Source organism: Brassica oleracea, chromosome C2, assembly GCF_000695525.1.
Source record: "Brassica oleracea var. oleracea cultivar TO1000 chromosome C2, BOL, whole genome shotgun sequence".
Classification (NCBI taxonomy): domain Eukaryota; kingdom Viridiplantae; phylum Streptophyta; class Magnoliopsida; order Brassicales; family Brassicaceae; genus Brassica; species Brassica oleracea.
In genome coordinates this window covers 27,507,017-27,519,803 of record NC_027749.1, presented here as the reverse complement: position 1 = coordinate 27,519,803, position 12,787 = coordinate 27,507,017, and the positions used below count along the sequence as shown (strand labels likewise).

The window sequence follows — 12,787 nt, the reverse complement described above, 5'->3', positions numbered from 1 at the left end:
GCTGCGGAAGTATGTTTTTAAATACTTCAGATATCTCATCTACACAAGCTTCTGGTAGATTATAATCTGTCTTCACTTTCATCATCCGCGAAGCAAGAGACAACTGAGAAATTCCTTCTGCACATCCTTCGTAGAGAGGTTGAGTCGCTGCTTCAAATGCTTCAAAAACACTATCATGATAGGGTTGTGCTATGTCTGTCTCTTCTATAGCTTCCGGCATGTAAGCTGGCGCAATGTCTGCGGGTACCTCTGGAATATTCTGCTGGTGATCTTCATAAGCATTCCAAATAGGAGTCTCTAACATTTCTTCTTCACCCGTCGAATGATTCACCCCGGAACTCTCACCAACATCGTTGAATTTCTCTCCATGACTCGTCCAAAAATAATAATTTCCCTTGAAACCGTACAAGAATAGATGTCGTGCGACAACTCTTGCTTCACGTTGCTTCACATTTTTGCATCGAGCACACGGACACAACAAAGTTTCTCTTTCTTTGTAATCTTCTTGATTACACGCAAATTGAATAAATGCATCAACACCTCCAAGAAATATTTCAGAAACCTGATTACTCTCAGGATCAATTCTTTGATCCATCCATTCTCTAGATTGAAAGTAGAAAGACATTTTGTTCTGAAAATTTGAGAGAAGAACAAAAGTTCTAAATGTCACGGTTATGAAGCGTATATATGATACGAAATAGCCACGACAAGGCCACGAAATATTCGTGGCTCCCTTAAAATATCATAATATTTCTCTGCCATAACCAGAATAAAGACTCAAAAGCATGTATAGCCACGAAACAGCCATGAAACAACCGTGGCTATATCCCATTTCGTCAAAGGATTGGACGTAACACTTCCTTTTTGATGTCGGCACAAAAAAACAAAATGGTGCCACGTTTTATTAGTCGCAAATTCGTGGCTAATTTATACAGCCACGAAAATTTCGATGCTTTCATGGCTTTAGCCTGCCACGCTTTGTTTCGTGACTTGATCGTGGCTTTTTTAATTTTACCGTGGCTTTTTGCGTCTCGTGGCTTTTACGTGGCGGTTTCGTGGCTTCTTTTAAATAGCCACGGTTTTTAAGTGGCAGTACAGTGGCTATGCGATAGATTTTTACTAGTGTGAGGGAATTTTGTATTTATCCCACCACTTATTTCTGAAATTTCTTCGGATAACAGAAATTGGATCTGAAGTAAATTTGAGGGTCCATGAAAATACCCAAGAAAAATGGAATTTTGGGTGCAAGAGGGCTAGTGGGAGAAATTTCTTTTCTTCATCAGATGGAATGAAATTTGTCTTGAAGATTTGGAATGATTTTTGGACACTGGATTTAAAAATTTATGTGAGAGAACCAAAGTAGTTCTACCATGGTATGAACCAAATTAGTTCCACCATGGTATGAAGTATGAACCAATAAGGATATTTGTAGGTTACATGTCAAATAAAATCAACCATGTGTGTTTGTGTTTAGGAGATTGAATTAAAAAAGAATTATACCATGCTTGACAATAATCCCAATAGTTAAATGAGACATTGTAATAAGGGAAATTTTTAAGATTTTCTGGAAAATCTAAGATCAATCAACTTGGTGCAATGATTTTATGGATTTTGAAGGTGGAATAAGCAGCATCATGGCTTTTTGTTTAGATAAAAGTGTTTGTATGAAAAAAAAATAAAGGGAATGGGCATCTAATTAATAATTAAAAAATCAACTAATTTCTTTCCCAATATCGTATATAGCAAATCGCGGAGTTAGTTTGTGTTCAACAATTTTGGCTGATGAGCAAGTAGTCAAAATATCCGGTGAATTTCGGGAAAATAAAGTTTTTTTTATAAAATTATGACCATATTATAAAAATTTCTTATACCAAAAATAGATATTCATATTAAGGCTTGCTAAAATTTCAATACAATGTAAATCAACTTATTTTATAAACATGATAAAGTGATTCTTGATAAATATTTTCTAAGTTCTATATATATTGTCGTACTTTTGTATACAAATTTTTTATATAATATGAGAGATAGGAAACAAATGTTTTGGTATGAAGATAATATTATTGTGCGATACTATGTTAATTTTTGTTATGGTTTCGTTATATTTTAGGGTTTAAAGTTTGTATAGTTTATGATTGTGCTTTTATGTTATAGGGCTTGAATAGATAGGATTTATGTTTTCTTTTTACGACAATTATTGTTATAAGGGCTGAAAATTTATAATTATGATATATTGTTTCGATGAGTGTTGTGATTGGTCATAAAATGCGATGATTCTGGTTGAATAGCTGGCAAAAATAATAAAAAATATTTCAAAAAGTTAATGGCATGGTTTTGTAAATAATTTAAAAAAGCTACAATTATATTATGAATTTTGATTTAATAGTATTAGATTATGATATCATTTTGGGAGAGAACCATGAATAGATTTGTTAGACCACCTCCATTGATAGTCCTAGGCCTGGGCATTTCGGGTATCGGTTCGGGTATTTCGGGTTTCGGGTTTAAGAAATGCTAAAAACCCCTAACGTGTTCCTTTTGTATTGGATATGCCTTAAAAACAAAAGGGGAAAAAATCCCATTTATTTTTCTGTCGGTTTCTTTCATCTTCTTCCTTCTTCTCTTTGCATGTTACAAAATCTATCGATCACTCCAGCATCTGCTCCAAATCTGTCAATGAAATCACCTTGGAGGTTCACTCTTTGCATGATGGGATTGCTCGATCTCGAGAAGCACTTCGCCTTCTACGGTGCTTACCACAGCAACCCAATCAACATCGTAATCCACATCTGCTTGGATAAGAAATCTGGGTTCGTTGCGGCTCTCATGTGTTTCGCTTGCTGGGTCGGTTCCAGTGTCTTCGCTGATCGATTAGGACCTTCTCTTGCCGTAAAAGTTTGATCTTTTTCTCTTTTGTCTGAATCTAAAAAAGTTTTCTTTTTGGAGGAGGAGTGTATTTATGAGAGCATGTGCTTGCATCCATGTGTGTGTGTGTGCGCGCGCGCTTCATGCATTTATTCCAGCTAGCTCCACCTTTCGAGTTTGCATTGTTGGTTCCAAGACTTGTAATTGGTATTAGTGTTACGATCACGTTTGTGAAGAGGTTCAAGTGTTTTGGATTTGATTAAGTTTGTTATGGATTCCTCCCTCGCTGAAATCCATCTGTTATGTAGACACTAACAATTTTCAGTTTTTTTCTCAGGTTGGGTATTGATGTAGTGAAGAGAGTGGATTTGAGGAAACCCACATCGTGGAATCAGTTTCATGGGATGATCTTGAGAGAAACGCTGCTAGTAAAACCGGTGGTTCTTCTGAAAGACATCACTCCTGGAGATCTCACCAGCACGACTCTTCTAGAAAAGGTATCCGCATAAAGTTTCATTATTTAACTAAGTTTTTTGAGTTACTTATATAGTAATGTAGATGGGTGAAACTTTTGATAATTGCATTGTAATGTTATCTGTTTTTGCCATCATGATAAAGTAACTGATGTTACCTGATTGCTTAGATGACGAATCACCTGGAAACTTGTACGAACTGTGGAGGCAAGAACAGAATATCATAGCTGCAAGACTAGACAAGGAGCTTAAATCCAGGTGGGAGCTTGATGAGCTGATTGAAGAACAGCTGAGCAGATACCAGTCGCATTACTTCAAGACCATGGTTTCAACCTCCTTGAAGGATGTCTCTAACCTTCTCATGCCCACCTGGATACCGCCTCATGAGCTGGCTGCTGTGTCCTGGCTTGGATACCGCCTCATGAGCTGACTCAGGTTTTGCTTTTCTCTCCATCACAAAAATAAGGAATGTTAGTGATGAACTGAAAGACATAGGGGATGTTATTTTCTTTATAGTCCGGTTGAGTTAAGTGAAAGATTTGAATAGCAGAAACTGGTGATGTGCAGGTATAAAGTGTTGGAACTGGTGATGAAGAAGCTGCTGAATCAAACAGATACAGCAGAGTTTGTGGTCGCATTTGCAGGGATTCAAGACGCCATCCACCAGTTCTTGGAAATTCTGTCTTCTTAGCAACTCATATTGTCCATGTACAACAGTATGAAACCTGAAACTAACAGTTTCGCTGACCATGTCTTGATATAGTCATTGGTATTAACTCTTTATAAGCTATGCAATATTGATCGATGTTATGAACAAACCATTTATATTTTTCATTTCCGAGTGTATTGTGTTTCTCTTTACCTTTTCAACAAACCATTTCTTTTTTCCTCTTCCGAGTCTATCTTAAGACAAAAGGAGTATATTATTGTGTTTCTATTATCATTGCAACAAACCATTTCACCAAAATTTTTCTAAAATATTGTGTTTCTTTTACCATTTCACCAAAAACATTTATTCTAAATGACTTCTTCCTCTTCTGATAATCTTGAAGAAATGATGGATGAAAGATTCGACCAAATTTTTGATCATCAGATATGCCTCAAATCTCGGGAATATGATGAGCATTCGGAATCGAGTATGTGAAAACAAAATACATCAAAAATCGATTTTTTCTCGTTTACGATTACTAATTGTATTTTCAATATGTTGTAATGTCTTCGTTTTAAAAAAAATTATATTCTTTCATGTTATGAAATCCAATCATTCTATTTAAAAAAAAAATTTAAGAACCTCAATGAAATTCTACCATTGGACGAGAAAAAATTAAATTAGATTAACAAATGTTCTAAACCTTTCAAATCACTATATTTATTACTAATTTATTGATAAGAACCGATGGACATGCTCTATTTATTGGAGCATCTGCATCAGTGAACTCCATGGAGAGTTCACACAGTTTTCGAAAAAAAAATATATTAAAATAAGCAAAAGAAGTGAACCTGTCTCCTGCAGGGTCACTGCACTGAACCCGAGTCATCACTGTAGCGCGGGCCCCACGGCACGTGACGGTCCGCGATTGGTCCGATTAATTAATTTTTTTTTTTTAAACAAAAATCAAACAGAAAAAAATAATAATAAAAAAATACTTTGTGAACCCATGGACTGATGCAGATGCCCTTACTGGCTTGGATAGAGTGTTGAATTCCGAAACTAACCTGGTCAGCTGCCTACTCTTAGAAACTCCACTAGGCCTGTTTTAGTAATTACCGCTCTCCTGAAAGCGCGCGCAATTTTGCCCATTTAACAGCATCATATTCCTCTCTCTCTCTCTCTCTCTCTCTCTCTCTCAGCTTCTTGGTTTTTCTTGCGAGAAACAAGTTCCGTTTCTTGAGATCTCATGTTAGACCCAGCCAAGAGAAAAGTCGTTTCTTTTTCATTCTTATCTCTGCCTCTCTCTCCTGTTTTTCTATATATAAAAGCCTTCCTTCCTTTCCCAAAAGGACAACATTTCTTCTCTCTATCTCTCTCTTTCTCTTGCACGAAAGAGAGAGAGCAAAAAATACAAAACGAGAAACAAAAAGAAAAAAACAAGGAGAATTCCATCTATCCCTGTTAATTTCAGAAGGCAAAATGTTTGATGGTCTGTTTAAACCCAAATTCTATACGAAATGGTAAGTCTTTTCTTTTCTTGTGTTCCCTTTTTCAGCTTTTCGTACGTGTTGATCCTTTTCATTAATCAATTTAAATACCTCAGCAAGTACTTGGTCAAGATAACGAAAACAAGAGTGGAGACGGTGAAGAGAAAGAAAAGCTCTGTTTGCAAATATTTGAAGAAGGACATTGTCGATCTTCTCAACAACAGCCTCGATTACAATGCATACGGCAGGGTAACTTTCTTTTTGATTAGTTTATCTATTGTTTTCCTGATTAACGAACAAGTAATCATGTATCCCCTGTATCGTTTAATGGGTTGCGTAAGAATCTGATTGGTTCTCCGAACGTGCCAGCACCGAAGAAAAAAACTACGTATCTTAAAAAATTGAACAATTTAAAAGAAAAAAAGGGGTCAACTATGTTTTCATAAATTCCTTCTATTCTGGTATACACAGGTGGATGCAATGGAAGAAAAAAAAAAGAAACAAATTTAATTTTAATGCTGTCACCAGCTGGTTATAATAACACAGTGAATTGTTTCTCAAGCAACCCAGAGAAATCATCTTTTTTTTTGTTGTTGTTGTGGCGTGCATAATCAATTGTTTGTCAAATGAGCGGAGAGATAGATATGAATTTGATGACAAATGTGTATGACAGGCAGAAGGGCTTATTGAGGAGAAAAGGAGGTTGTCCTGTTATGAGTTGTTGGAGCAATTCTGCATCTGTGTTGCATCCAACGTATCGCTCTTACAAAAATCCAGGTAAAGTTAATCAAAGCACCTTCTCTTGCCTTTACTTTCTTTTGGAATTGGGATTCATCATCCATGTTAAAAAAAAAAAAAAAATGTATTGGTGTTACAGTAAATGCCCTGAGGAGTGTTGCGAGGCCATCTCATCCCTTGTATATGCGGCCGCTAGAGTCTCTGAAGTGCCTGAGCTTCGCGATCTCAGGTCTTTGTTTGCTGACAGATACGGGACTAACTCACTTGAACAGTTTGTGAACCCTGAGGTATATTAAATATACATTCTCTACGCTGCCAAAACACTAGTTTGTGGCTTAGTGACTTTTATCGTAATCTGCTTTGCAGTTTGTGGAGAGATTCAAAGCGGAGCCCCCCTCTAAGGAAATGAAGGTAAAGCTGCTCCAGGAGATTGCCATAGAGTACTCCATCAAATGGGACGCCAAGTCTTTAGAACAGAGGCTCTACACACCACCTCCTGATGAAGAGCCTCAAAAAACAAAAACAAAGCAAAATACTCCTGGAAAGACGAGGGAAAACAGAAGCAGCCTTTCGTTTCATGGCAGAAAAGACTCTTTGGATAGCAAGTCCATGAGTAGAAGAAGCGAAGACGACTCCATGGGTACAAGCGAGAGTTGTGTCTCTGGCCCTGACGAGGAGGAAGAGAAGGAGGATGATCCAGAAAACAAACCTTTCTACTACAGATTCATCATGCCTGCGTCTTACAACAATAAACCCAAAATCGAGAAACAGGAAAGCCTTCCAGAGAAAATGACCAAGTCTGATCTCTTGCCCGACGACACTGGTGAGTAAAACAACATATATAATAGGGGATAAGAGAATAGTATCTATTTTGCAAGAAAAGCACTATATATCATAATTGATAGTAATAATTTAATTGTTGGTATCTCAAAAACAGACTCTCCTATTGCGGGGAGACCAAAGCCGAGATCAGTGAGAAGAAGATTGGCGAACCCGCCTCCCCCAGAAGCGCTTGGTGAAGATTCGGCGAGCAGTGGTAGTAGTAAGAACATGAGGTCAGAGTCGATGGAGAAAGCTAGCGGAGAGGGGTTAAGGAGGATGAGTCGTCGAACAGCATCGTGGCAGGCTAATCCCTCCAACAACGTCCCAGATTTTGATGAGGTCGCGGCTCGCGTAGATGCTCTCACACGAAACTGATCTTCTTCTTCTTCAGTAATTGGTAGTGATGCATGCATGCGTGATGCGTCCATTGTGATTAGAGATATTGAAATTGTCGTCTGTGAATGAATTAATGAATTACATTATTCTTTGTTAACCTACAAGACAAGCCGCCATGTTAATCCCAAAGTGTGTGAAGTGCGATGATGCAAAACCTTAGCTTTTTTTTTTTTCTTGTTATTTGAACCTTTTCGTTTACAAACTTGTAAAACCTTATACATATTTTTATTAGTGAATTTGTTATTGCTGTTATTTATCTCTCGAGGTCATCAAAGTATACCGGGAACTACTCTTTCTGCATATTATTATCTAATGACTCTTTGGCCCCAAGGTATATTCACTCATACACACTTTCAGAGTGATGCTATAGGTGCATGAAAATAGGCTTTGTTTTTTTAACATGTTCTATAATCTTCGTTGTTCAGCAAAGTTATGGAAGTTTTTACCAAGGCAGCTGAGTACATGGAGATTCCAGTTCGTAGAACTGATGATGAACCTCTGCAGAAGCTCTTTATGTCTGTTAGGAGTGAGCTAAATTTGGACCTGAAGAACATGAAGCAAGAGCAAGCCAACCATAGTGGAGGTGATATTTTAAATTAGCCAACTGTAACGCTAACATTGATTAACGGAAATACTATAACTTTTATTTCATTTATGTGTACAGACGGAGCTGTTGAGACAGGCCCAGTTAACTCGTGAATCAGCGATGTTGTCTCCAGCACTGCAAGGTGATTTCAGACGTGTTCTAGAATATTCATTTCCCCACTAGATTTACTTCTTATGGAAAGTCAAGAAGTGGCTTAAGGTTGCTGTTGTAGAAGATTAACTAAAATTTGAACATCACAGACTGTTCCCCTTAGTGCAAGGAAGTCTTCTGGAGTCTCCTCAGAAGGAATTGCGCCTTTCTTGCGGCTCGCTCATTTCAGTGACACGGTCGTTAAGAAGATAGCACGGAAGGTATATTAATACTATCAAATTTGTCAAGTGCAGTCATATTTTCGTCTTGTACGTGTAGTTGTTTGTCCAATTTCCAGAAGGTTAAATCATTCCAAGAGCTTTAAGAAATGAGCTTGGCGGACCGTTCTGAATTGCTAACCCAGGTAGCAACTGATGTTGAGGACATTGAGAAGGCACTAGAGATGATGCCGTCTCTGACAATAGACATATAACATGTGAGACAAAAAGCGAAGAGGGTATCCAAGAGGGTGACATTGTTACCCTTCAAGCTTGGGTCACTCTGAAACGACCCAATGGGCTCATAGGCGCTCTTCCACACGCACCCTACTTCCCGTTCCACAAGGAGAAAAACTATATTGGGTTCTCCTAGCGGATTCATTTTCGAACAACGTGTGGTTCTCTCAGAAGGTGGAGCCATAACGGCTGCATCAAAAACCATCAGTGACAGGATGGAAGGTTCGGGAGCAGGGGTGAAGGAAACAAAGCGATTGAGAAAGTTAAAAGTGGGTCAGGACTGGTAATGGGTAAACTCCAAGCACCCTCAGAGGGTACGTAAAACTTGACTTGCTACTGCATGTGCGACTCATGGATCGGGTGTGACAAAAAGACATCACTGAAGGTCAAAGTCTTGAAAAGAACCAGGGCTGGGACAAGGGGATTGGTTTCAAATGAGGGTGCAAACGCAGAAGAAGGTATGGAGGAGGAAGAGGAGGAGTACGATGATTATGAGAGTGAGTATAGCGAAGATGTGGATGACAAGAAAGATGTGGATGAGAAAAGAGGGCCGAAGAAGGCCAATGGGACAGTTATGCAGGCTTGTTCTTCAAGGAAGACAGAACTAATGGAACTAAGTGACGAGGAGATATGAAATAGTTGATCTAGAATGTGACAACTGTGAGAAGCAGAAATAGCGGAAGTTACCAGTGATAACAAGGAAGCAGATACATCTGCATTCAATCCCACAACCCTCACGTGTTTCTCTTTTTGTGTATGAAAATATTTGGAAGTCATGCAGTGCAGCTAGTGATCTTAACTCTAGGTCAAAGAAAATCTTAACACAGAAGAATACAACAAGTTCATTGGATACATGCAAGCATTGACTTTAAAGGCTGAGAAGAAAGACACGAATGTTAAAAAGAAATTAAAATGGTTTGATGTAAAGAAGAAAAGAAAAGAAGGGAAGTTGTACAAGCTAGTTTCGAGAGGCATAGCTCCTCTTACTAAACCTGTCCCTGGCGGCGCGAGTAGTGAGCGACATCTCAAGGCTTTTCCTGGTGACCCTCTTCTCCTTGTCACGGAGAGAGATGATGAGATCGACGAAAGCGCTGAGTATAAACTTGTGTGATTTCTTGTGGTTGAGATCGAGATAGCAGAAGAGTAGCTCTTCCATCAAGTCCCAGTCCACCTCGCCCCCTCCTAGCTTGGACTCCATCATCTCCACCATCGACCTCCTGAAATCCTCCTGAGGCTCTTCAGTGCATCTCAGCACCGCGATGCAGTTCTCAGGCAGCACCAAGCTGGATGAGTTGGACCTCAACGACCGTCTCTCCTCCTCCTCCTCCGGCGTTGTGTACATGCTGGGCGTACCTTCCGATGATCCAGGTGGTGGAGATAGTCTCTCTGTTCTCCTCCGCGGATCTGGCAGTTTGGGGGAGTCGTAGACCGCCTGTCCCCATGTCCTCTCGAATCTGTGACGATAGTAGTCGTCTTCATCAGTGTCGGATGAGTCATCCGAGGACTGATCCCTTTTCTCCTTCTTTTTGGTCATCCTCCGATGGTGGTCCTCCTCCTCCTCTTCGCCGCCATCTCTGATGCAGAGGGATTTGAAGTTTTCCTCGAGAAAACGGTCGATATCGGACAAGGTGGCGGCCTGACCGGGATCCTGGTGGTGGTCGTCGTCGTTGACTCTGCAGGTCTTGCTGGGACGTCTTACATTCATTAAGGAGGAGAGCTTTTTGTGAAGCTTATAGCTAAGCACCCACTTCTTGGATGATGACAATGATTTCGACGACGACAACTGCAGCTTTCCTGCCTCCCTTTTGATCTTTGACAGGTAACCATGCACCGATTGCTGCACTGGGTTTGGCATTTTTTTTTCCTCTGCGGAAAAATATGATGTTGATGACGATGATGATGATGAATAACACTATTTGTGGAAGCAAACCAATGAAAGATTTTTTACCATCTCTGGAGATTTAGTTTGAGGACTTCCCCATATACCCAAGACAGATGACGGAGAGAGGGGTTGGTCTCTGATCTGAAACTGTTGGTAAATGAAATTGTGCAATGCGTAGTACTTGGACATTTTATCCCTTAAATTTGATTCGATTCCTTATTAGTTTTGTTTCAATCAGGTAAATCTGGGTTTCAGCAAGTTTTCGAAGCAAAACAAATATTAAAAATCAAAATATCAGTTAAAAACGAATCAAATCACAAATACTCAAAAAATTAGGATCAAATATCCGCTCCGTTCTGATTTTATACAATAGAAATATATTTATAATTAAATAGAGAGTTGTAATTAAATGTATAATTTTATATAATTATTATTTTAACATATAATTTTAATAATTTCATTAATAAAATTACTTATAGAAGTATTAAATTAAGAAAGAAATATAAAATCTTTATAAAAATTACAATTTTCTAAAATGTTATATTTTATAAAAAAAATTAATTTTAAAAATTTATGGAACATATAGGTTCACCATTTGTTTAATATTATATAAACATATTTTAAAAATAAACTTGTATAGTTTTTTAGATTTACTTGTATTAAACAAAGTGGACGAGATATTCATAACTATCCAGTTGTCATTTATTCGGATATCCATATTTTTTGAATCAAAACAAATAAGAAAATCAGATTTCCGTAAATTACGAAGCAAATTGCAAATACTGAAATTTACAGTAGTATGTGATTGTAGTATGTGATTCGTGCCCACCGCTAGTTTCCATGACTTTCAAGATTCTGAATTCAAGTCATGAATGCTAGTGTAATTTATTTCCATTGCAAGTCAAACTAATGTCGCTTTTGATTTGAAACATATTTCCTCCGTTTTTTTAATATAAGTCGTTTTAGAGAATTTTTTATGTTCCAAATTATATGACGTTTTCGGTTTTCTATGTAAAATTAATTAACACTTAAAGTTATATGACCAATGATAATATACCTTCTATTTTATTATTGGTTGATTTGTGGTTAGGTAAATAATTAATGATGTTTTTGTTTAGAAAATATAAAAAAATTAATAATTTCTTAATCTATGTGCACAATTCTAAAACGACTTATATTAAAAAACGGAGGGAGTATCAATCAGTGTTTCAATTTAAAAATATACAAGAAAAACTATAAGTGTCATTGAAAAATATGGAGTAAATGAGAAGAAAATAAAAAAGTAAAAATAAGAAGAAAAAAAATGGGAGACAGAGAGTAAATTATATAATAAATACATTTATTGTTGTTTGAGGCTTTGAGTGGAAAAAACAGATCGAGCGTTGCAGATCAAGCGGATCGAATAAAACAAGATATGATTTTAGAGAATAAAGTAGGTATTGAGAGATTAGAGGTAGATTAGAGAAGGTTAATGGGAGATTTGTTGAGAGATTAGGTAGTAAACATGTTTAAGAGTATTTAAAAATCATTATGAACAAGAGAGAGAGTCTAGAGAGATAATCCCAAACTTCTTAATTATTAATCTGATCAGAGTTTACAATATATATGAAAAGGCAACACTAGGATGAAGGTTTCATAAAGGGCAATATTACAAGAGATAAGGTTTGTTTTAATTCAAATCATCCAATGAGCTTCTTCCTTGTGCATAAAGCTCCTTCTGCTTTATCCTGCTCCTCTCCAGCCTGTCACACGCGCATCTTCTTCCCTTGCAATGGTCTGATGCCTTAGCTAAGGGAATATGGCTTCTCTTCTTCATCCAAAGTTACTCGGGTAACTTGTATAACTAGAGTAACTTTGGTTTAATCTTTGCAAGTTACTCGGGTAACTAGTATTACTACGCCATGTACGGCCTCTTCATCATACTCAACTCCTCATGTATTTCTCTTCCCATATATTGATCTCATCTCAACACAAGAGTGGATCAAGCGGATCGAGTACAAAAAGAGTAGATCAAGCGGATATAACGGTGCAAGTATGGTTAAAGTGGATCTATCGATCTAATTATATGTTTGAATGGTGAAAGTGGATTAAAACGATCCAAAATATTATACATATTAAATATATATATATATATATATATATATATATATATATATATATATATGCTGTGGGAACCGAAATTCACACCGTTGAGTTTTGTTAATCGGAGGAAAGCAAAGTTAACCTAGCCTTCACTGAAGGTCCCGGTTATCTGCTGGGCCACACACGACACGATCAATAT

At 37.5% G+C, this 12,787-nt stretch overlaps 3 protein-coding genes and 1 pseudogene across 3 annotated transcripts; 3 read left to right on the top strand and 1 right to left on the bottom strand.

The window, feature by feature from the left end:
- Positions 1–2,709: 2,709 nt before the first annotated feature.
- On the top strand, positions 2,710–4,199 carry LOC106323897. Its single transcript, XM_013761944.1, has 4 exons — positions 2,710–2,889; positions 3,215–3,362; positions 3,509–3,773; positions 3,906–4,199. Exons 1-3 carry the CDS (start codon positions 2,710–2,712, stop codon positions 3,766–3,768), a joined length of 588 nt encoding a protein of 195 aa, XP_013617398.1. The 3' UTR covers positions 3,769–3,773; positions 3,906–4,199.
- Positions 4,200–5,361: 1,162 nt separating this feature from the next.
- Positions 5,362–7,684, top strand: LOC106325599. Its single transcript, XM_013763645.1, has 6 exons — positions 5,362–5,510; positions 5,594–5,726; positions 6,151–6,254; positions 6,355–6,502; positions 6,582–7,038; positions 7,153–7,684. Exons 1-6 carry the CDS (start codon positions 5,470–5,472, stop codon positions 7,410–7,412), a joined length of 1,143 nt encoding a protein of 380 aa, XP_013619099.1. The 5' UTR covers positions 5,362–5,469; the 3' UTR covers positions 7,413–7,684.
- On the top strand, positions 7,549–9,258 carry LOC106323896 (annotated as a pseudogene).
- A 213-nt stretch (positions 9,259–9,471) lies between these two features.
- LOC106326200 (transcription repressor OFP14-like) lies at positions 9,472–10,598 on the bottom strand. The gene has a single exon (XM_013764218.1). The coding sequence runs from the start codon at positions 10,477–10,479 to the stop codon at positions 9,583–9,585; it is 897 nt and encodes a 298-aa protein (XP_013619672.1). The 5' UTR covers positions 10,480–10,598; the 3' UTR covers positions 9,472–9,582.
- Positions 10,599–12,787: the final 2,189 nt, after the last annotated feature.